The sequence below is a fragment of the Stenella coeruleoalba genome (genome assembly GCF_951394435.1).
Source record: "Stenella coeruleoalba genome assembly, chromosome: 3".
In the NCBI taxonomy this organism is placed as follows: Eukaryota; Metazoa; Chordata; class Mammalia; order Artiodactyla; family Delphinidae; genus Stenella; species Stenella coeruleoalba.
Genome location: NC_137148.1, coordinates 125,750,910 through 125,774,826, shown reverse-complemented (window position 1 = coordinate 125,774,826; position 23,917 = coordinate 125,750,910). Strand labels below are relative to the sequence as shown.

The window sequence follows — 23,917 nt, the reverse complement described above, 5'->3', positions numbered from 1 at the left end:
GCAGATCAAATTAGTGTATCCCTCTGTCCTATATCCTTGGAAAATCCAATGTCCTCTTCAAGAATTCTACCATTTCTTGGGGGCGTGCATTCTGATGGCCACCCAAGGTCTCGATCTTATGCCTCCTCTTTTGTGACTAATCCAAATGCAGAAGACACCCCCCCATGATTTCCACTCATAGTCACACTCCTAATAGCAATCACACGACGTATCTGCCACATACACAGGTTTGGGGAATAGAGGGAACTAACATCTCTCAGTCACGGATACATCAGAAGTTCTTTAAAAGCCTGTGGTCATCCACCCCTGGGAATTTCTCACCAGCTGTGCTCTTCTCCACAGGCTCAGAGCTCTTCTTATAGAGTGCCGTGTGACTCTGCATCCTCCCGTCTCTCCACTCCCAGAATCCTGCTTATCCCACATGCACAACATTTTAGAAATCTCTTTGTCTTGTCTCCTGTGGACTCTGTCCTTGGGGTCTTACTTCCTCATCTAAAGTGACCTAACCCCAGGTAGTTTTCTAAACAAGAGAGTTTCTTCCCCAAGGAGGAACACTGATACCAAGTGTAAAAATAATAATTTCTTTACCCTGTTCTATTTGAATGAGAGAGTACAGCTCCATCAAGGACAGCGAATATGTGATGTGCGTGTGATAACTTCCCCTGCCTCACTCGTGACACAGACCCCTAATTGATTTTTTTTTTTTTTTTTGTGGTACGTGGGCCTCTCACTGCTGTAGCCTCTCCCGTTGCGGAGCACAGGCTCCAGACATGCAGACTCAGCAGCCATGGCTCATGGGCCTAGCCGCTCCGCGGCATGTGGAATCTTCCCGGACCGGGGCACGAACCCATGTCCCCTGCATTGGCAGGCGGACTCTCAACCACTGCGCCACCAGGGAAGCCCCCTAATTCATTTTTGAACCCTTTCCTAATTCATTTTTGAACCCATCCTGCCAGATGCAGCCTCAGAGTCCTTCTCAACACAGTCTCTAGGCTATATTTCCATCATAACTGGCTCATGAGAGGAGACCTGTTTGCCATCCCTGGGCTAGATAATCCCTAGACATCTTCCAACTCCCAAATTCTCTGGAGTTCTCTTCCTAGCTCCAGAAGCCCAACCCTCTTTGATTCCTGGATTCTTGTGTTGTCGATCATCAGAATCAACAAGGATGTTCCCTTGTCCTTATCTTCCTCTTCCCAGTTCCCTTCTTGTCCTTTCCGGCCAGGATTTCTAGCTTCCCCTCATCTAAAGCAGAAGTTCTGAATCTGGAGTCTGCAGACCCCTGGAAGGAGGCTGGTCCATGGATAGGTTTCAGGGGTCTGTAAGCAACAGGGACACTGTGGAAAGGAACCAGGGAGATGCCCTCAAACATAGTAATCTGGGGCCATTCAGCACAGGGTAGATAAGCGTGGGCACCAAACAGCCCACGTGATAGGTGTGATTTTGACTCATGCAAAAAGTTAAATTCTTTCAGTTTAAGGAGGAGATGTTAGTTATCTCAAGGATTGCTCTCTGAATACCATGGGGTTTAGTCTAGTAATGGCTGCAGATATTTTCCAGTAAAGAGACAAGTGCCTACAATGAGTCAGGCACTCTATCAGGCACTCTGAATACATATCCCTTTAGTCCTTAGGTTGAGTGTGTGGATTAATTACTGTAAGTGTCACCCTTACAGAAAAGGAAGCAAAGGATCAGAGAGGTTAAGTACTTGTCTAAGGTCACACAGCTAGGAAAGGGCAACATTAGGACTTGAGCCTTGTTCTCTGGAGCCCACGGCTACATCCTGCCTCTCTCCCCTCTCAAGGCCCCTCTTGGCAGGGTTGGCGCTTTAGGGATGGAAGCTGCCGTGGGTGCTGGCGTCTTCAGCAAGGATTGTTTAGCCCAGTGATGGTGGTGAAAGTAGGTACATTCACTGGGGCCTGTGATGTGCCTCCCAGTGTTGGCATTTTACAGACATCACGTCTACTAAACCTCAGAACAAAAGCGCTTTACGGATGAAAGAAGCAATTAAGGGAATCGGGTTGGGGGTTTTTGTGTGTCTCAGGGGCACTCAGACTGGGTACTTGAAGGCCTTTGTGCCCCGGACACTTTACCAAAAATAAATCCCTTATAAGGTGGTTGTCTGAGCCCACTGTCCTCACCCCAGATGGCCTGCTCCTCTCACGCAGGTACACCTCCACCCTCACCCTGCTTCGCCTGAAGCCCTTCGAGGCCGGCCACTACTCCTTCCAGGCCAGAAATGCCAGAGGCGAGGAGACCCTGACCTTTGAACTCACCCTTCTATGTGAGTGATGGAGTGGGGCTGGGGACACGGGGTTCCTGAGGCTGCCGGGATGGCTGGGCTGGGGGAGAGAAGACTCAGTGTCGGGTGGTCAAGCCAGGAGGCGGGCCTCTGGGGCTGACTCCTCCCTCCTTTGCCCCTCCCTCTACCTCAGACCCCCCAGAGGTAGAGGTCACGTGGACCCTCATCAACGGCTCTAAAACCCTGCTCTGTGAAGCCTCAGGGTACCCCCAGCCTAATGTGACGTGGGTGCAGTGCAGGGGCCACACGAACAGGTAAGCGGGCTCTGGTTGCCTTCCTCACCTGGGTGCAAGGGCTGGGGCAGGGGCCGGGCACCCTGAAACTCTGAGCCACATTCTGTTCTTCCCAGATGTGATAAGACCCAAGTGCTGGTCCTGGACGACCCGAACTCTGAGGTCCTGAGCCAAAAGCCCTTCCACAAGGTGACCGTCCAGAGCCTGCTGGCCACTGGGACCTTGGAACACAACAGGACGTACGAGTGCAGGGCCTACAACAGCCTGGGGAACAGCTCCCAGGCCTTCGGGCCTGTCTCTGTAGGTGAGCCTTTGACCCGCCTGCTCCAGGCCCAGATGGGAAGGGGGCCCAGGAAACTGCCCCACAGCCCCACCCCTGGGAACCAAGGGCCAGAGTTCCAGTGCCAAGCAGATCCCAGCCATACCGAGTTCTAGCTCTCTGCGTGTGACTCCAGGGCCCCTCCTGACCGAAGCTCTCCTGAAGTGGCGAGATGGGGGAGTCTAGAACCCGTGGGGCTGGAAGTAGTGGGGAGAAGGGCAGAGGGGATGCAGACGTGAGATCCAGAGAGAAAGCAGCCTGAAGCAGCCACAGCCTTATCTGGCCCCTCTCCTCCTATTCCTGCACTTGAACTGACTCATTAGTTCATAACTGTGTATTTGGGACTCACTTCGTGCAGGGAGCAATGCCTCCCCGGAGCTTAGTCTGGTGATGTGAGCAGGCGACAAACGAACAGTCCCCTCACCCCCTCCCCCAATCCCAGGGCTGGCCTTGACGGCCTTCTCCATCCCTCCCAGATTCCCTTCCTGCCAGAGACACAGTCCTATCCATTCAGGGCCACTGTCCAGGGCGGGGGTCACTAACGCAGCTGCATCATCTGTCTAGAGGAAGAGGCATCTTTCTCTGCGTTGCACAAAGGCTGCATGTGGGTTAGTTCTCTGATTCTGAGAGGCCCAAGGCTGCACAGGCCCGCAGAACCCTCAGGCCTCTAAAAAGCAGATTCAGCACCCACTGTGTGCCAGGCCCCGGTGAGGCTCTCTGGGCCCAGAGAGGACAGAGTGGGAGCCTCTGCCTGGCTCACAGGGGGCCCGCAGGTGCCCCAGCTGCTGGCCTTGGAGCAAGTGGGGCTGAGGCCCGATTCCACATGCCGCTGCCTTGGCGGCTCTGTCTTGCAGCTGGTGGTCGTATATTACAAATAATAGAGCCAACATTTTATTGAAGGCTTATACTGTGCCAGGCATCATGCTAAGCCCTTTAGGCATTATTTCAATGAACTCGCCCACCCCTAGGAGGTTAGTACAGTCCTCCTTCCCCCCTGGGGCATGATGAACCTGAGGCCTAGAGAGAAGCCACAGGTTCACTGTCACACCTCCCAAGTGGCAGAGGTGAGGCTGGGCCTCAGACTCATGCTGCTCATCTGGGCCAGGAGGTGGAAATTATGTCCTTCCAAACACATGAAGGGAACTAGGGCTGTTGATCTGGGAAGAGGAGACCCCGGGTCCATGAACCTGGCTTTCAGACTCCCAGAAGGGCTGTGTGGTCCCAAAGGGCACTCGGGGAAGCTGCAGGGAAATGCTGGGGAGGCAGATTTCAGTCTAACCTCTAGAAGGTCTTTCCATCCGAGCTGGCCGGAGGTGTAGGTGGGAAGTCTCCACACTGGGGGAGTGTGCACGTCATGGCTGAGCCCCAGGCCAGGCTGCTGCAGAGGCTCCTTGCACGGGCAGTGGGTGGGCTGTGTGACCTGAGGGGCTCCGCTGGCCACAGAGGCTGCGAGTCTGGGCAGGGTTTGGAGCTGGTCACGAGCAGTGCTAGAGAGGTGGTCCTCCCTGCCCCCAGCTGGGGGAGGGCCTACGGGCTTCCCGCTGAGAGGACTCCTCGTTCAGTCAGTAAGAATTTAGTGGGCACCTACTGAGTTCCAGGCAACTGGCCTGTTCCAGTGGGGAGCAGGGGGTCTCAAAGGCCCCTTCTGCTGCTCACTCCTCTGCCCCACCCTTTCCAGGAGCCTACACGCAGCCCCTTGACGAGCCCCTCTTCACGCCGGTGCTGGTGGCCTGCATGTCCGTCATGGCCTTGCTGCTGCTGCTACTCCTGTTGCTTTTGTACAAGTACAAGCAGGTGAGCCTGGGCAGGGCTGGGGGGCGGCCAGGCACCCGAGTGAGCCAGACCCTGCGGCAGTGCCCCCAGGCTGTGTGGATCCACCCTTCAGCCCCTGTGAATACGAATTCACCTGTCAGCCAGTCATTGAACCAACAGCTCTTTAATGGGCGCCTGCTGTATGCCAGTGTCAGTGGCTGGGTGAGCCAAGCCTCGGAGCCTCTGAGGTTTTGCCCTCGTAGAAGTCTCTGTCTAGTGAGCTAGACGGTTGCTAATCGAATAGCCACGGAAGTGAGGGCGTGGATCACAGGGAGAGATGCTACGGGGAGAGCCGTGGCCGTTGGGGAGAGCATGAACATGGGAACTTGTCCCAGCTGGGGGCTTCCAGGGACACAGAGAGGGTATCATGGGGCCAGGCCTGTGTCTCTGTCAGGTGGCAAGTAAGTTAGTGGAGGGGAAGGCCTGACCATCATCGTCCTCGTCTTTATTTAATATGATTATTAATCAAGTCTGCCGTTAATTGCATGTTGACGTTTAGTGCACTGCCTGTCGCTCTGAGTGCTCAGTCAGTGATGGTGATTTTAGGGGCATTGTTATGAAGCATGTTACCTACATCCCCTCATTTACTGACCTCAACAACCATGGCATGTGGGTAATATCACTACCCCATTTTACAGAGTTGGAAGCTGAGGTTCTGGGAGGTTGAGACAGTTGCCCTAGTCTACAGCCGGTCAATGGCAGAGGCTGGTTTTTTAAAAGCCATTTTGTTAAAAACCCATGGAATCATCTTATTTTACCCTCAAAACAATCTAGAGGCAGGGACAGAGCAGTCAGCATTTTACAGTAAGGAAGCAGGCTCAGCAAGGTTGAAGGACCCGCCCAAGAGTCCCAGTTGCCTTGCACCCCAGAGCCTGCGGCCTCCACCACTTAGCCTCACTGCCTCCCTACATAAAAGACTACTTCTGGTGCAGTCAGGCACTGAGAGGGCCAGGCCAGAAGGCTCTGGGAGGCCAGAAGTGGAGGGATCTTTTCCGGCTGGCAGGGAAGGGAGTCTGCTTGGAGGAGGTGGCTTGGCGTGGGTGGGACAGGTCTTGGAGAACGGGGCAGGCAGCCAGGGGGAGATGAGATTCAGGGAAAGGATGTCTCTGGGGGAGAGGGCGCTGTGTACAAAGAGGCAGGTGGGGGGAAGACCAAGGTGAGTTCCGGAAATACTGATGCCTGGAAGAGGACCCAGGTGGGGACAGGTTGGGGGTCTGAGGGGTTGGACCCCATCCTGTAGGTTCAGCAGGTGTGAACAAGGCAGTGAGGTGAGTTAGGGGTGAATAACCCACCTTGTGGGCTCCTCTGCTGCCTTCTCTTCCCCACACCTGCCTTGTGGGTTTTAGTGTGAGTAGAGGACTTGGAGTAGATAGGTAGGTGGTATGTGGGGGGTGCCCAGTGCTTACGTCAGCACACAGCATGAGGAGGCAGCTCTGAGCGCAGCATCCAGGGCCCCAGGTCAAGTCTTCAGGGATCTGGGTCCTGCTCGGACACTGGTTTGCCATGAGACCATGGCTGGGTGACTGCCCTGTTTGGGCTTCATGCAACCTTGGCGGGTGGACTGCCCGCTCTGGGCCTCATTTTCCCCACCTGTTCATGGTGGGGTGGGTGACCTTTACAGCCTCCTCCCGTGACATGCCAAGAGCCTGATGGTCTAGTTTAAGAGCCAAGGGTTGGGAGTTGTGTGGATCTGGGTCTGAATCTTGGATGGGCCAGACAGCCCTCCAATCCCAAGATGCATGAGCTATCTTGAGTTCACCAGCTAACTTCCTCCTGGGTCCAGGGTGTGTAGCATCCATTCAGAGCCCTGTCCGTGCCCAGCACCCTGCTCAGTCCTCTACACGCCGTCACCTCGGTGAACCTTCAGCACAGTCTGGTGCGGGGGCTGCCATTATCAACACCATTTCACAGATGGAGAGACAGAGGCTTAGAGACACCAATTTTCCTAGAGTCCTAGAGCCTGGCAAGGCGGGATTCAGACCCAGATCCATCCAACTCCGCCCGCCTCCGGGGACAGAACTTCACTCTTTGTTGTGGCCTCCCATTCCTTCTCTGCGCAGCTCTGTTGCAAAGTTCTTCCTTATATGGAGCTGAAAACAGCCTCTCCGTCCCCACAGAGCTGCCTCCTCAGCCCTGCAGAGATTCTAGAGAAGGGCCCAGTTCCCCTCCAGCCCTTTCTGCCTTGGGCCGCCCAGCCCCCTTGGCCAGCCGTGGTTTGGGGACACCTTACGTTCTCTTCACGGGACCATTTTTGGAACATGTACTCCAGTCACCTCTTATCCCATTTAAGAAACTGAACTGGCCCGTGAGCTGACTCAAGGCCAAGAGAAGGAGGGCATCCCAGGGGTCAAGATGACCATGCCCTGCCTCAGGGCTTGTTGTCCAAGTGTCCTCTGCTTTGCTCCACAGGGTTCTGAGTCTTGTCCCTTCACTGGGGACTCAGCCTGGCTTGTCCTCACTACTCAGGCCTGAGGGGAGCGGTGGCCCCACTTGAGGGAAGAGTTGCTTCTGTCTCAGGGCTGACTCATCGCCTTTCTGGCCCCCAGAGAGACCACAAGGGGGGCCAAGGGGGGAGAGAAAAGGGCAGAAGTCAGCAGGCTGGAAGGAGGAAGGACATGGGGAAGAAAGGATGATGGTGATGGGGAGGACAGGAGGAGACGGGGACGCCACTGGAGAGGCTGGAATTCTGGGGGTTGGAACTGAGCTCTGGGGATTGGGAGGTATGTGGGGGAAGCACAGGAGGGTCCCCAAGATTTCCAGTGGAAACTGTTCAGATCTCCCCCTTCCTGAGACAGAAAACATCCACCCACCCAAAACAGCAGGCCTGGATGGGGAGTTGTGGGGACTTTGATGATTCCATGCCTACCTCGGTCACCAAGGGGAAGTGGCCTGGGCCTGTTGTGAGCATTAAGTGAGATGACGCACGTTGAGTGTGGAGCCCAGCGCCCACTCACAGGAAGTGCTCGGGAGACGCTCACTGATAGCATTATACTCCGAGGCTGCCCATCCTGGCCTCCCCATTAGGGTTCTCCTTCAGAGGAGAGGCCCCTCTGGGTAGAAGCCCCCGGGAGTTACACAGAAGCCCTGTCTAGGGATAGCAGAGGCTGAGAGCTAGTGTCTGCTTTCCAGGAAGAGGGGTGGGGATGCCTGAGGCAGGCGTGGGAGAGCTGCGTCGTCCTCCAGGTATCAGGTCTGGGATTCAGAGAGAGCGCTGAAGTTCCAGCCAGATAGCCAGCTCGCGGTGGGCTGGGGAGGGGCTGACTCAGGCCCAGCTGCGGGGCCAGAGGAAGGAGAAGTGGCAGGGGGGGAAAAACCAGCCGTCACCACAGTGGCTCCTGGAGATGGAAGTGGCCAGGCAAGGTCAAGGAATCCCTCCCGGTTCTGTGTCCATCCTTTGTGTTGGGAAGGCACCCACACACAGGGTTTGAATCCTCTGACACTCCGGAAGTCCTCTTCCTGTCCCGTTTCAGACTATCTGCTGAAACTGTAACATGGATGTCCTTAGGTTCACCGCTAGTCTCTCGTCCTGAATCAGGACCTGGAAATTCTTCCTCATGTCTAACTGCAGTCTTTCCCCCCGAACTACCATCCGGAAGTCCTTCCCTATGGCTATCTGGAGTCTTTTCCCTTAACCTGGTGAGACTTGTCACCCTCCTCCCCAGCACCCACTTTAGCTCCCCCTGCCCGAGTTGGGTGCCCCATGTAGGAGCCCAGCTGCTAAGCACAGCCCAGCTGACCGGAAAGCGAGCTGGACTGCTGACCCGAGGCCTCAGTGTCCTCCACCGCCCCAGCCCAGCTTCCACTTTCCACCTAAACTCTGTCTGCCATCAGCACTTCTCATGGGTACCCCTGGCATGATGCCCCCATGCAGCTGCCACCAGGGGCAGGAAAGAGAGAGGCAGCCGCTCCTCCTCTGCTTATGCTCTGCCGCCAGCTGGCTGGCTGGAACAGCGTGGAGAGCGTGAGGGGAATGCAGGTCCTCCAGACGCCCGCTGTCTTGTACGTGGGGTCTCTCTCTGTTGGTCCTTGAGCAATGTAGAGTCGGATGCATCGCTCGCCTGCATCGAGCCTCAAAGGGTTCCCCTTGCGCTTAGAGAACTCACTTGCTGATTGCAGCCCTCAAGACTTTCCTGCCTCCAGAACCGCCCCCCGCTCCCCTCCAGCCACACGGCACCTTCCAGTCCCTTAGACTCGCCAAGACCTTTCCCACCCCCAGGCCTCCACTCCCTGCACCCGCGAAGTGCTTCCCCTGCTGCTCACGTGGCCAGCTCCCTCTTGCCTCCTCAGGGGCCCTCCCTGACTTGTGTTCAGTTGTCCCCGGCGCTCTCTGTCCTATTACTTTGCTTTCTTATCTCCATAGCGCTATTCGAAAATTTCCTACATATGTATCTGAGTTGATTGTCCGTCTTAGCAACTAGAATGCAAACTCCAGGGGACAGGGACTCTTGTTTTGTCAAACTCTGAATCAACGATGCCTGAAACAAATAGGTACTAGGTGAAATATTTGGATGGGGATAATATTCAGCCTTAAAAAGGCAGGAAATGCTGACATAGGCAACAACATGGATGAACCTTGAAGACATCATGCTAAGTGAGATAAGCCAGTTACAAAGGGACAGATCCTGCATGATTCCAGTTAAATAAGGTACCTGGAACAGTCAGATGCAGGAGATAAGTGGCTGGGGGCTCGGGGGAGAGGGACACAGGGAGTTGTTGTTTAGTGAGTACAGACTTGAAGCTTTTCAAGATGAAAAGAGTCCTGGAGGTTGGTTGCACAACAGTGGGACTGTCTATAACACTACTGAACGGTATACTCAAAACTGGTTGGGATGGTAAATTTTGTTCTTACCACAAGTGAAAATAAAACAAACAAGTAATAACTGGATGGGAGGATGGATGGATGGATGGATGGATCGATCTACAGTTCCACCCTCCCTCCTGGCTCAGGAATTACTACCTTACCAGAGCTGCCAAAACCCTCAGAGGTGGTCCTGTCCAAATCTTTCAATACACAGGTAGGGAAACTGAGGCTTGGAGAATGGACGGTCCCATGGTAAGGCCAAGCCAGGCAGGGACGGGGCTCTCGGTGCCATGGGCATGAGATGACACAGCCCCTCTCACCACGTCGCAGGCCACACCGACCTCCTCCCGTTGTGCGGTGGGACTGCCCAGCCCCTGTCCTCCCGGGTCGGGATGATGTCCAAGACCCACCTGCCAGGCCCAGCTGACCCATGCCTCCTCCCTCTCCCTCTGCAGAAGCCCAAGTACCAGGTGCGCTGGAAGATCATTGAGAGCTACGGGGGCAACAGCTACACCTTCATCGACCCAACCCAGCTGCCCTACAACGAGAAGTGGGAGTTCCCCCGGAACAACCTGCAGTTTGGTGAGCCGGGGTCTCAGCACCCAACACGCCCTCCTGTCACAGGGCCAGCGTGGGTGGCAGGGAGCCTGTGGGCCCTTAGGTGCCCCGGGACCTAAGCAGGCTTTGTGTGTGGCAGGTAAAACCCTTGGAGCAGGTGCCTTTGGGAAGGTGGTGGAGGCCACGGCCTTTGGTCTGGGCAAGGAAGATGCTGTTCTGAAGGTGGCTGTGAAGATGCTGAAGTGTGAGTACAGGAAGCAGCTTTGGGGCAGCGGGTCGGAGGTGGTATCTGCCAAGGGAGGGTCTGTTCTGTCGTCACAAGGGCATCACCCACATTTTCGGCCTGTCAGGGCCTGTGGAACAGAGCCTGGGATCGGGGGTGAGGACTCTCGGCTTCCTTTGTGAGCTCCCGGCTCCCTCGAACTCCTGGGTGTGGAAGGGCTTCTGCCTGAGCCTCGGAGGGGCTCTGGTGCACAGAGGCCATCCTGGCCTATGGCCTGGCCACAGGTTGGTCTCCTGCCACCCCAAATCAGCTCAGTAACAGGCCATCTCTCCTCTCTCTCTCCCCGTAACTCCCATCGTGTGTCCTCACTTCTGCCTCTTTCGGCTTCTGATTGCTTTGGGGCTCTGGGTCCCCTCTGCTTTGCTCCCCTGGGCGCCTGTGTGCATGGCTCTCCGTGTCCTGCCCTTTCTCTGTCTGTGGGACCTGTGGCCCCATCTCGCAGCCACGGCTCACGCTGACGAGAAGGAGGCCCTCATGTCGGAACTGAAGATCATGAGCCACCTGGGCCAGCACGAGAACATAGTCAACCTTCTGGGAGCCTGCACCCACGGAGGTAAGGGGCCCATCGTGGTGGGGCCTCTTGGGTGTCTGAGGGTCCCAGGGCTACCTCACTCCATCTTCCCCGTCCCGTCTCCACAAAGTGAAGGTGGGATCCCTGTCTCAGCAACCCTTGAATTCCGAGGCCAGATGCCTGGGCTGGTCAGAAGCTGCTTATGGATGACAGGCAGTTCTGTGAGATCTGATCAGTGGCTCTCAGACATGGGTGGGCATCAGAGTCACCTGGAAAAGGAGAAAAGAGTGCAGATGCCTGGGCCCTGCTCCAGGGAGTCTGACGCTAGGGGTCTGGAGTGAAGCCCTTCAAAACTACCTTTTAGGAAGCCCCCACTCAAAGAGGCTTGGACACTCACCACAAGGCCCACAGAAGTGCCCCAGGGCCTGTTGGGACTCTCAGTCCGCTCCAGTCTCTTCTCCTCTAGCAGCTTTGACTTGTGTGGAACTGTCACAGATTTCCTTCGAAGAAAGAATTATTCAGCTACAGTTTTTTGGAGGTTCCTCTGCTTTAGACAGTTGGGTCACTGAGGTCACCCAGAAAGCAGGGAGAACTGCTTATAGACAGGCAGGATTAGAACCCGGGGCTCCTGAGTTCCAGTCCAGGTTCTTATTGCCCCCGCCCCATGTTCCTGTCCACATGGGGTGGTGTGCTAGGGGTGCACTGACCCCACTCTTGGCTGCTCTAGGCCCTGTCCTGGTCATCACTGAGTACTGCTGCTATGGTGACCTGCTCAACTTTCTGCGAAGGAAGGCTGAGGCCATGCTGGGACCCAGCCTGAATCCAGGCCAGGACCCCAAGGCAGGCACCGGCTACAAGAACATCCACTTGGAAAAGAAATACATCCGCAGGTAGTATCCTGGTGAAAGACAGGAAGGAGGCCAGGACTGGGAGGTGGGGCCCCCATGTCTGTCCCCGAAGTCAGCTCCGGGTTGGGTGGCTTGCGTGGCCCTCACCTTCCCGTTTGTGCTGTGCGGAGTAGCCACCCATATTATGTGGGCAACTCAGTTTTCCTCCTATTTATTCCCATCATCCAACAAATATTTGAGCCCCTACTATGTTCTGGGAGTATTGAGGGCAAAGATGGGCCGCTCATAGTCTGGTGGAGATGGGCATTAATGAGATCATTATCTTATCATACGTAAAAGATCAACCAAGATCCGTCCGGGGCCCTCGCCAGCGATGGGCAAATCTTGGGGATAATGGCCCTGTTTCTCCCATAGCATGTGCTGTCGGGGGCTGGAGGGCACCCATTCCACTTTTGAGTAGCCATGCAGAAGTGGGATAGAGTCTTTTGGGCGTTGAACGAGCAGGGGCAAAACAGCATAGCTGTGGCCAGGTCCCTGGTCCACTTGGGCCTCAGCTTCCCCCCCAGCCATCAGGGGTTGAACCCCTCAGGGTCTCTCTGCTCTCTCGTTCTGTAATGCTGTGATTTCTGGAAGCCACCCAGAGGCAGATGGACAGAGCCACATTGGGGAACCAGAGAAATGAAGTGGCCTTTGTGTCACACATGAGTCAAGGGCAGAGGCGGAGCCTGGCTGGATTCTGCTCTGTTGACTCCTTGTCCAGTGCTCACCTGAGCTACACTGATCTCCTGGGAGTCTTGGACTCGGGGCTTGTGAGGCTTCAGGGCCAGGCTGCTGGGTCAGAACAAGGGTATATATACACTGGGCTCCTATCCTACCAATGTCAGCTACCAAACCAGGGGAGGCAAAAGGGGAAGGAGGCCATTTCACTCCACCCAGTGACCTCGAGTATGGGGGCTGGCAGGATTTTCTCTGATTTTCTGACACCCTTTTGAGTGGGTGGCTCACGCTGGGCCTCAGCAGGCTGGAAACTCAGGCCAGAGCAACTCAAAATGAGAACTGAAGTCAAGTATTAGCTTCCATCTTCAAATCTACAGATGGGGAAAGGATTCCGAGTCGGGTGATTTCAAGGGCAAACGGCATGTGAACCAGTCCTACTAATGAGATCCCAGGCTACCTTAATAGAAGTACACTTTCTAGACCAAGGGAGTGGATAGTTTAATGGTCAAACCATAAATAAAGCACTAGGTTGTTTTTCTGGGAACACGAGAGCAAAGACATCGTCAAGGTGCACAGCTGTATCACAGAGGGAGCAGCTGAGAGGTCCTGACTCCTATCTGGTTGGAATATTAGACGCAGTGGTGGCTATTCAATGTGGAGCAGTGCTCCTCAACCTGAACAGCCACCCGAAGCACAGGCTCACAGGCTTCTGAGAGCTGTTAGGAATGTACAATCTCAGGCTGCATTTAAATAAGATTCTCCAGGCGATTCACATGCACATGGGTAAGTTTAAGAGGCACTGCTCTAGACCAGTCCTCAACTCTGGCTACACACGGGAGTTGCCTGGATTAACGTGTAAGTGGGAATGACTGGGTTTTACCACTAGAGTTTCTGAAGTCTTTGGTTCGATGGTCTGAGTATCTGGAACTCCCTGGGTGATTTTAATGTGCAGCCAGAAGGGAGAGCCGTGATGTAGACAAGAGGGCTCAAAGAAGGGGCCCTGGAATATGCTCGAAGCCCTGCTGGGCTGTTCCAGAGAAGAGGGAGATGCTTCTGGAGGGCAGAGCGAGGACCAGGAGGAGGAATAGCCCGGGGGCAGATTAACATTAGGAACGGTGGAGAACTTTCTAACAGGTAGAGCTGCCCAAAGAGAGAACAGGTTGTAAGCTCCCTCACTGGATGGCCAAGCAGAGGTCACTGATCAAAGGAGGTGTCAGAAAGGGAAGTTCAAGTTGACCCTGAGGTCCCTTCCTTTCTCTGCTGAGTGGCTGGGAGAGGCCTGAGCTGGGCAGTGCAGTGACAGGCACTGAGCAGCCCGCGGTCCCCTCTCCTATGCAGGGACAGCGGCTTCTCCAGCCAGGGTGTGGACACCTATGTGGAGATGAGGCCCGTCTCCACTTCTTCATCAAATGATTCATTCTCTGAGCAAGGTGCGGAGGAGGTATCAGGGCTGAGGGAGACGAGAGGGGCTGCTTGGGTTGAGGTGGGGAGGCCGCCCTGACACCTCTCCCCACACCAGACCTGGACAAGGAGAACGGGCGGCTGCTGGAGCTGCGTGACCTGCTCCACTTTTCCAGCCAGGTGGCCCAGGGCATGGCATTCCTCGCTTCCAAGAACGTGAGTCAGAAAACAGGTCCCTATGATGTGTGGTCACCCGGGGTGTGGGGGGCGGGCGGGGTGGCAGGGGCAGCCAACACCCCGTGAGGCTGGATGGGTGAGGACAAGGGGGAGAAAAGGGAGTGTGTGAAGGGGGCCGTCCTCCTTACAACACAGGCCTGGGAGTCTAGAGCCTGAATGCTGGCTCTGCCGCTTGCTGTGTGGCTTTGAGCAACTGCTGAACCTCTCTGAGCCTAGGTTTCTACACCTATAGAAACGGGCACAATCGTAGACTGGCATGAAGGTGGAATTGGGTTACAACGTGTGCAGATGTTTAGGGAAGGGCCTGGAACTGCAGGGCCCTGAGGGTGGCAGCTCCTGCTCCTGTTAGGAGCCCCAGGGCTCACTGCTCCTGGGCCCGTGCAGACCATCTAGCTCTGAGGCAGCTCCTGCCACGCAGGGCCAGAGTCATGATGGTTTCTCAACACTGACTGTATGCCCACATTAAATTTTCCTAGACCTGGGTCTTGGTAGAAGGTAGGGACAGGATCTAGGGTACAGGACCAAAACTGATGCCCACTTCCCCGAGGAGGACCCCAAGCCTTCTGGGTGGGGTCCTGGCTGTTCCTCCTGCACCTTGGGCTCAGATAGCGGGGGGGGTGTCAAGACTAACCCTACAGTGCTTTCCCTCAGTGCATCCACCGGGACGTGGCAGCCAGAAACGTGCTGCTGACCAGTGGCCATGTGGCCAAGATTGGGGACTTTGGTCTGGCTAGGGACATCATGAATGACTCCAACTACATCGTCAAGGGCAACGTGAGTGCTGGGAGGGCTGGGCCAGGCCGGGGAGGGGTGGTGACCCAGGGTGCAAGGTGACTGGGGTCTGCTGTGCCAGGCCCGCCTGCCCGTGAAGTGGATGGCCCCAGAGAGCATCTTCGACTGCGTCTACACAGTTCAGAGTGACGTCTGGTCCTACGGCATCCTCCTCTGGGAGATCTTCTCACTCGGTAAGCCGCTGGCGCAGTGCAGGCTCAGCGTGGGGCTGACTGGTGCTTGGTTACCCATGGTGTCCTACACCTCGTGGAGGATGCTAGTCCAGGACACTTGGTAGTCAGGGCAGAGCAAGGGCTGCTAAGAGTGCAGGGATGGGCGAAGGATCTTAAAACCAAGCATTGCAGCTCCGGAGTGGGCGGGGCACACCCTCTACCTCGACAGGCACTCCCTCCAGGCGGTGTCCTCACCTGTCTGCTTGTGCAGTTGCTGTTTCCTAGAATGCTGTTTGCCCTCACTCTCTGAAACATGCATGTCTTTGAAGATACAGCTCCCATTTCTGGAGCACTAGGCAGAGGAAGTTGGGCTAAGCCCTTCAATGTACTCCTCTACCAAGCTCTTATTCCAAAGCTTGTGCTGGGATTTTGTGGGTGTGATGAGGCCTGGCTGAAGACTTTCAACGTCCTAGAAGCCTAAGCCGTTTGCAGTGCCCGGCATATAGTAAACACTTGTTAAGCGGAGCTGCTGTTCTATTATCGCAGTCCAGCTGGGACCCTGCACAGCCAGCCCTGCCAAGATGTGTGGGGGAAGGTGACGGTGGGCACTGAATATGGTCTTTTCCATGATCCTGTCCTTTGCAGGCCTGAACCCCTACCCTGGCATCCTGGTGAACAGCAAGTTCTATAAACTGGTGAAGGACGGATACCAAATGGCCCAGCCCGCGTTTGCCCCAAAGAACATGTAAGTGAAGGACCCCAGGGAGGAAGAATACCCCAGGATTTGTTGGAAGTGGATGGGAAGGTGTGTGGCCTGTCGTTCCCGTCCACAACGTTCCAGGGTCAGGCTTCCACTTGCCCACAGTGGACTAAGACCCCTTTTTATCAACTTCAGGGTTTCCACTGGTTTCCCAGGTAGCACGGGGGACGTCCTCAAAGAGGGCTCTCAGCTGGGGCCGGCCCTAAGACGGATGATGAATGTTTAACTCAGACTCTGTTGCTATGACCTCAAGAGGGCTCTCTCTTTCCTTCCCTGTCCTGGAGCTCTGTGGTGGTGGCCAGCCTCTCACTCAGCATAGCCAGCCAGCCGCTGCAGCCTCTTAACTGCCTCACGCCAGCCAGCCCACCCCAGGCTCCTCACTGGCTCCCTGCCCTCACCACACAGCCTTCCCCCACACTCGCTGGCCCATCTCACCCACTGCATCTTTCTCCAGCCACTGTCTCTCCACGGCTGCTCCCTCTATGCCACCCAGGCGCTTACTGCCAAGGTGGATGCACTCAGCCAGCTAGCTCCTCAGCCACTTAAGTCCTACCATCAACTGGCCTCTTAAACCTACCTGCAGGCAGCAGGAGTGCCCCTTCTTCATCCTAGGAGCTTGGGCAAAAGAGCGTCTCTGAGCTTTTTTCCTCCTCAGTTACCACGCCCATTTTGACAAAAAGCCCCTTTTGGCAAAAAGCCCCTTTTCCCGGGGTTACTGGAAAGATTAGATAATGCACACCAAGGGCTTCGCACTGGCCTTGTGCAAAGCTCACTTCTGACTTGGTTTTGGGACCTCTGCGGGGCAGGACCCTGTAGCGTGTGTGCGTGCGTGCACAGACATGATGAGTCCCAGGCCCACAAGTAGCTTCTGTCCTGCCTCAGATACAGCATCATGCAGGCCTGCTGGGCCCTGGAGCCGACCCATAGACCCACCTTCCAGCAAATCTGCTCCCTCCTTCAGGAGCAGGTTCTAGTGGATAGAAGAGAGCAGGTGAGTGGTGCCAGGCTCAGGGTGGGTGGCTGGTTAAAGCTGGGCCTGACTGATCAGTTCTGACCATCCCCTGACACCCCCCCCCCCCCCCCCCACCCAGGACTACAGCAACCTGCCAAGCAGCAGCAGTGAGCCGGAGGAGGAGAGCTCCAGCGAGCACCTGGGCTGCTGTGAGCAGGGGGACGTTGCCCAGCCCCTGCTGCAACCCAACAACTACCAGTTCTGCTGAGGAGGTGGTCACAGGGCTGTACTCTCTCCCCTCCTCCATGGATGGGGCACCAGGGGGAGAACACAGACTGTGCCCTTGGTCATTTCCCTCAACAGCCCAGCCCTGAAACTCGGGAATGTGGGAGCTACAGGAGGTTGGAGAGAACCCCACTCCCAGGGCCTGGGCCATCACTGCCAGTCAGGGGCTGGGGCTCAGCCCCGCCCCCCGCCAGTTCTCAATGCTGTGGCCTCGTGTGTGCTATGCCAACTGGGAGAATACCCAGCTCACTCTTAGCCTGTTCCCGCTTCCTCCCCTCTTTCCCTCCTGTTTCAAGGGAAATGGACTGGTTTTGTGACTGAAGTCCCCAGGAGCTGCCCAAACCTTGAGGCAAAAACAAGGCTCCCTGGCCCTTGGCCGAATGGAAGAACACCTGCTGCGTGGATCAAGGAGAGCAGGCCGGTGCTCAGGGCTGCACTGGTTCAGGCCCTTGGAGCAGGGTGACTCCTCTGTAAGAATCTAATTGTCCCTCTCTGCCCTCTAAGCCTTCTCTCCACGGCCCCACCCACCCTAGGTCTGGTATTGCTGCAAAGAGCCAGGTGGCAGCTAAAGGTTGGGGTGCTCTGTCCGGCCCCGCCCCGCCATTCTGAGCTGGAAGGCAGGGGCCCCGTGTGGCTGGCCACACCAAGCAAGCAGCACACGCTCCAGGTTGACTCATCATAACTAACAAACAGTCACGCTGTGGGATGTCTCTGTCAGCATTAAACTAACAGCATTAACACAGCTGGCCTCTGGTCTTTGTGCCATGCGGATTCCCGGGGACCTCCGTCCATCCTTCCGCGGTGAGTGCCCAACCCCAGCACCTCTGGGGCCCAACCACACTGAGCTGCATACAATGAGGCTGGAATGGACTCTTGTTGCACCCAAACCATATAATTTAATAAACTTTATTCTGGTCGGGGAAGAAGGAGGGGAAAAAAGCCACCTATTCCACTCCTCTCAATAAATTAAATAACACGGCCAATTCCCGTGCCCTAAGCAAACTTTGGGCACTTGAGCCAGTCCTGCTGTTTCCTTACGGCCCAGTCTGCTTACCCTTCACAGAAGGGAGTTTTTCCTACTGCCCCCAGGTTATATCATGCTCACGGGCCACACCCCCTCTGTGACGAGGGTCCAGAGAGGATGCAGGCTGCAGCAGCAGTGACCAGGAAAGGAGGAAGGGGCTCCTCTTCCTCAAAGCTTGGGGCAGGGAGGCTAGGCCTAGAAGAGAGTTGTGGCTCACCCTTTCTCAGCTGCCCCCAGATGTGGGTGCAGAGGGAATGCATTCCTCCTCTGGGAGAAGGACCCCTGGAGCTAATGAAGCCCCCAAGGCCCCGAGTCAAAGGCAACAGGCCGCAGGGGCTGGAGACGGTGTCCCTGGGTGGGAAGGGAAACCTCAGCAGCCTTGGCCCACCCAGGACCTCCACCCCCACCCACAGGCGCCCCTGGGAAGCCAGCAGCTACCTGCCTTCTCTCAGCCTCCCTGCCCCTTTACTGAACATATGGTGCCACCCAAAGAGTGTCCTGGTGCCTGTCCCGACCCCCAGAAGGTTGAGAACCAAGGACCCTGGGCTCCACCGTGCTCAGGAAATGGAAGCTCTTTGGTCAGTCCCAGCATCAGAGGCTGGTCCCCTGGATGGATCTGCCTCGGGCAAGGGCCTTACTATGGCTTGAGAGAGATGGTGCGGTCCCTGCACAAGAGCCCGGCTTACTCTGCAGCTGTGGCCACCTCCTCTTCCTCAGCGTCCTCCTCCGTCTCCGTCTTGATCTGAGCAACCCCGAGGCGGTACAGGGTGTCTCGGATGACCACCTCGCCAGGCTGGCAGCTCTGCACAATGTCATGGATCTGCCGGTTGACAATCTCGCGACTGGTAAGGAAGTCCATGAGGCGGTTGTAGAGGTAATAGTGGGTGGCATTGTCAAAGGCAATGGGCCGCTGGCGGACGCTGTTTGGTTTGCTGTCTGCAAAGGAGGACAGGATGGCTGCGTAGGGCGCCAACTCAGGACACAGGGCCAAGGAGTGGTGCCCAGCACTGGGGTCGCCAGGACTGGGCTGTGTGCCTGCATGGACGATGCGCCGTGTGGCAGTCTTGGTGACCGGGTGCTGGACAGAGTGCTCAGCCTCCGACATATCCACCGTATAATGCTGGTCCAAGAGTTCTGGGCAGGACACGCTCTACAAGGGAGATGATAAGCCACTGTGACGTGAGGGAAGATTAAGGTCCAAGCTGTGGGTGAGCCAGCTCTGTTTAAATCCTACCATCACCACATAACACGTTTCCCGGGGCAAGTCCCCCTTTTCTCCTCCCCTGTGCCTCCGTTTCCTCATGTGAGAATGGGGACGGTAACAGTGGCCACCTCCCAGAGCAGATGCTGGCTTACCTGAGCTAATATTTATATCTGCCTAAGCAATCAGGCTGGGGCTGCAGGGGAACAGGAAGGAAGTGGTTCCCACGGAGGCTCAGATGCCTCACACCAACCTTACAAACCCAGTGAGCCCCATGGACTAAGGCAGAGGCCAGTGAGGACAATGATGGCCCCTTCCTATTACCAGTCCTAACGTCTCTTCTAGCCAAGGGCATGTGCCCGTGCTAAGAACCACAGCCTGATACAGTGCACCAAGACAAAGACCAGGGCTCTGCCATTCATCTGCTGTGTGACACTCGACAGGTCCATTTTCACCTCGGGCCCTTACTTTCCCCTTTTAATTAGAGGAAAGGGGTTGACATGGTCAGCGTTTTCTAAGCCACTGTGTCTCTAGATCACAACACAAGGAGTGCCACACAGCATATTCGGTCAAAGCCAAAACAGGGCTGGTCTGGGCCGTTAGTATGTCAGCATGCACAGTGTCCTCAAAGGTGGCAATTTTCTAGGCTTAACTGCAAGGTGACCCCTTTGACCCCAAGATACCTGGGGTCACCCTGGGCACCCTAAATGACATGCTGTGGCCTCACACACACGCAGGGGGTGGGTCAGTAAAAATTTGTGGAGTAAATGCTGGTTCCAGAGCACTGAGACAAAACACACTGGTGGAGAAAAAAGGTGGTGGACGGTTCGCAGAAGGTCTTCCCAACGAACCAGGGGGATGCGTCCCAGTTCCTCAGAAGGGAACTCACCACAGGCGGCTCCGTGGGGCTGGAGAAACAGCCCTGATTCCTCCCCCACATCTGGTTGGTCAGCTCTGGGTAGCAGAGGTCAGCACACAGGGCCACTGGTGTGGCCATGTCGACCACATACACAGGAGGCCAGTGGCGGGAGGAGACGAGCAGATCCACATGGTCGAGGGCACTCTCGCCCCGCACGAGATACTTGGAGCCACACACCACCTGGTGGGGAGATGGAGAACAGCAAAGGGTGAAGCAGCCAAGCTGCTGACAGACCGAGTCAGGTCCACCCGCTTCCTCCCAGGAAGATGGACAATCAGGTTTTATGACTGAGGCCACGCCATCCTGCCAGAGCCCGTGACATTCTGCTTCCCTCCTACTTCTGGCCCTAAATGAAGTCGCCAGCTCACTGCAGCCTGGGAGAAGAGCTGGGAGCATCCGAGCCTCCAATGAGGCTGAGAGATCCGCCCCCCATCCCCACCCACCAAGGCATCACCTCCAAACCCCACCCTCCCCATCACCCCACCAAACACCAGCTAGTCCAGTGGTTCCCAAGCTGCATGGCACCAGCAGCTAGGAGGAAGTTCCTGGGTCCCACTCCAAATCTACACAATTAGCCACTGAAGGTGGAGTCTAAGCATGTGTATTTTGAGCAGACCCTGATGGTGCTGTCCAGATGAGAACCCCTGATGAAGGTACAGCCTTCCTCAAATCCCCCAAATACCACTCCACTGCTGGGCAGCTGTGTGTCCACTGGAGAATTCTGCCTCTACCTCCCTACCTTCACACCTACCAGTCCTGGCTATCGCCTCCAAGTAATACCACTGGCCCACCACAGCCCCGAGACCTATAGCTCTCACATCCCTGTGTTGTCAAGGGCTTCTCCTGAGATGAACCCCAGTCACATGAACACAAGGCTCTGAGCAGCCTCTGACCTGCCAGGGGTTGTTGAAGGAGTTGACGACCTGACTGTCTTTCGACAGCCAGTCGCCCTGCCCCACTCAGTGAAGTGGAGGCTCTGCGAAGCCGTCTTCCCCATTTAGCACTGTTCAGGGGTTTTTCTACCCTGGCATCTTCTTGGATTGGGACGACTGTGTCACACAGGGCACAACCTTCCCAGTGCTATCCTGGCGCCTACCCTGTGCATGCTCTCTACGGGCCTAAGGAGTGATCTTCTTAGAACCCAGATCAGACCATTTCCCATTCAAACCATCCAATGGGCCCCTCTCATCACTCTCAGAAGAAAACCCAAACTGTTACTCTTGCCTCCAAAGCTCTACATGAACTGGCCTCCGGGGACCCCTCCCCGCTCAGGACACAGTGGTCACATCCCTTCCTAAGCTTTACATGGGGCTCTCAGCCTCCTCTGGCTGCCCTACAGACAGCAGGTCCCTCTCCGCTACTTTCTATCTCTGGTCCTTGTCTAGTTCCTACAGAGCTGGTGCCACAAGCCATGGTGACTTTGTCTCTCAATATGAGGTCACCCAGGGAGGAATGACATCTTCGCTGCTCACCTTTGTACCCTCAACAGCTGAGGCAGGGGCCAGCGTACGGTAGGGTGCCTAACACTCACTGGTGGTGACCCACAGGAGCTATTCCACAGCTGCCCAGTGACCTAAGTGCCAGCTCCAGGATGAGCTGGATCAAGCAGATCCTCTGTGTGGGCAGCTGACATGGACAATTGCGTCCTGAGTTCTTCCTCCTTATCCTCCTACCTGATGGGGGCACATCTTGTAGATTTTACCCCCTGTGAGATGAGGTGGGGGCTGTCGAGCTCTGGCTCCATTCTGAACAGATTCGTAGAGGGCCAACAAGGAGAAGCAGAGCTGGTCCTAGAGCACAAGGACAAGATTAAACACAGCAGTGAATGCTAAGCGACCAGGCTTGGTACACAGCACCAAATGCTCACTCAAAGCAAATGGATAAACTGTTAAGGCCAGATTGGGCCTTGGAGCCTCACCAGCCCAATGTCCTTTAGGTACATATGGGGACGCTGAGGCCCTGTAAGCCAGCCAGACTGATCAAGCTGCCAGACTCTGAGGCCTGGGTTCTCTCTATTTTTTTACAGGGCAGGGAAAGTGTCAAGGAGGAGCCAACATTTGAGTCTGAACTTGAAGCATAAGATTTTCAAGAGCACGTTAGTATGAAGGGAAGTACATAATGTATGGATAAAATACACACACCCCTCCACGTCCTTCTCTATGGACGCCATGGCGCTTGTTTTCTAAGAGCCTGGATAGGTGATAACTAGACACTGCAAACTTCATGAGGTTGGTGTTTTGGTTATTTCCACTTTGCAAATAAGGAAAATGAGGCTCAGATGTGTAAGGCAGCTTATCCGAGGCCACACACAGTTAGCAGGAGAGCCTGGATTCCTGAACCTGAGTCTGGACCCACTGCCTCAACAGAGGAACTGCCTGGATGGGAAGGCCTTGAGTGCATGTCACAATCTGGCTGCTGGCTATCTCCCAGGCCTCCCTGCCCACCAAAACTCTGTGTCCAACACAAGTGCCCAGTCACGGGTATTCATATCCCTGCCCAGAAAAATGGCCCACCAGTCTGCTCCCAAAGTCCCTACCCGCAGCGCTGCCCTGAGACTCACCCTGGAGTCTTCTGCCCCGAAGGGGATGCCACACTGCCTCAGGAGGCAGTGCAGCTCCTCCTCACTGTAGGAGCCGATCTCCTCAAGCTTGCAGGTGCCCTCCTGGAGCAGCCGTACCAAGGCACCGCCATTGCCTGCAAGAGACGTTGTGCTAATGGGAGGGCGCTACTGCCAGCCACCTGAGGTCCTGCGAAGTCCCTCATGCACGAGGATGGGAACAAGGGGGCCTGGTCCACAGTCGAGCAGGCTTTGCCCTGAGCACTGCCCTGGGGGCTGGGAGAGGGGGACTCAAGGCAGGTCTTAAGCTTCTACAGATACCCGAAGTCTCTGAGAGCCAGCTTTCTGCCTTTGAACATCTAGGGGAGATACCCTGCAGAGCACCCATGCAAAGAACCCTGAAATGGGTCAGCTTTTAACCTTTTAAGTTTTTCCAGAACCATGATCTCAGATTCTTAACACAACTGCAGCAACATGAGGAACAGTAATAGCTCTCATTTTAAAAATGCTCTTTATACACTATGTTCCTGAACCTGATCAACAGAACTATGCAGGGGCCTTACTTATAAAATCAATTTAGCAGATCATATCCAGGATTTTAAAAATGAAATAGAATAGAAAATCAAGCATGTTGCATTTGGTAAGGGAAAGTACTGCTTTATGAAAGTTGTTTTAGTTACAGATATACACAGACGTGTTACTTATATGACCATCACGCTGAGTCATGATGTAGAACCTATTGCTTACTCTGAGTTGCAGTTAAAAAAAAAAGTAGGCCATCACTCTAACTGTATTAGTTCACTTAATCTTCACAACAACCTAGGTGGTGGGTAGCAATGTCATGCCCTCTTTGTAAATGAAGCAACCGAGGCTCGGGGCAATGAAGGGATTTGGTGGAGGTCACATGGTCACTGAGGAGCATAGCTGGGAATCAAACCCAAGTTGTCAGAAACTGACGCCCTCAAAAGAGCTAGCCCAGGGCTTCTCAACGTATAAGCACAGAGCATCTAAAAAACCATGTGAAAGAGCTGTTTAGAAGGCAGACTCCCTGCCTCCCCCTACATCTCTCAGTGAGAATCTTTGGGGCTGGAGCCCTACCATCAGCATTTTTCAGAGGGTTCCCACTGCTCGGTGTAGGGCATCCCAGAAGGCTGACAGTGGGCTATGTGGGTCAGTCCTATACAATGTGGCTGGCAGCTCTTCAACACTCTGCACATGACTTTCATCTCCAGGGGATTTTGTCACAGGTTGTC

The 23,917-nt window shown here is 55.4% G+C and overlaps 2 protein-coding genes across 4 annotated transcripts in view; one reads left to right on the top strand and one right to left on the bottom strand.

The window, feature by feature from the left end:
* The window catches only part of CSF1R (colony stimulating factor 1 receptor), a 29,484-nt gene extending 12,530 nt beyond the window's left edge, over window positions 1-16,954 (top strand). The window contains exons 7-21 of the mRNA XM_079917727.1: window positions 2,169-2,284; window positions 2,436-2,556; window positions 2,652-2,839; window positions 4,533-4,648; window positions 9,923-10,049; window positions 10,165-10,269; window positions 10,751-10,861; window positions 11,547-11,709; window positions 13,723-13,814; window positions 13,904-14,001; window positions 14,674-14,796; window positions 14,876-14,987; window positions 15,612-15,711; window positions 16,609-16,717; window positions 16,818-16,954. Of these exons, the coding sequence (XP_079773853.1) occupies window positions 2,169-2,284; window positions 2,436-2,556; window positions 2,652-2,839; window positions 4,533-4,648; window positions 9,923-10,049; window positions 10,165-10,269; window positions 10,751-10,861; window positions 11,547-11,709; window positions 13,723-13,814; window positions 13,904-14,001; window positions 14,674-14,796; window positions 14,876-14,987; window positions 15,612-15,711; window positions 16,609-16,717; window positions 16,818-16,946 (1,810 nt within the window). The 3' untranslated portion in view covers window positions 16,947-16,954. The remainder of the gene's footprint in view (window positions 1-2,168; window positions 2,285-2,435; window positions 2,557-2,651; window positions 2,840-4,532; window positions 4,649-9,922; window positions 10,050-10,164; window positions 10,270-10,750; window positions 10,862-11,546; window positions 11,710-13,722; window positions 13,815-13,903; window positions 14,002-14,673; window positions 14,797-14,875; window positions 14,988-15,611; window positions 15,712-16,608; window positions 16,718-16,817) is intronic.
* A 1,715-nt stretch (window positions 16,955-18,669) lies between these two features.
* Window positions 18,670-23,917, bottom strand: part of HMGXB3 (HMG-box containing 3) — a gene marked incomplete at its 3' end in the record, with an annotated part of 58,325 nt that continues 53,077 nt past the window's right edge. For all 3 annotated transcript variants that reach the window (XM_079917724.1, XM_079917725.1, XM_079917726.1), the window contains 4 exons: window positions 22,668-22,801; window positions 21,781-21,897; window positions 20,078-20,287; window positions 18,670-19,137 (listed from right to left, as the gene is read on the bottom strand). In XM_079917724.1, the coding sequence (XP_079773850.1) occupies window positions 18,670-19,137; window positions 20,078-20,287; window positions 21,781-21,897; window positions 22,668-22,801 (929 nt within the window). The remainder of the gene's footprint in view (window positions 19,138-20,077; window positions 20,288-21,780; window positions 21,898-22,667; window positions 22,802-23,917) is intronic.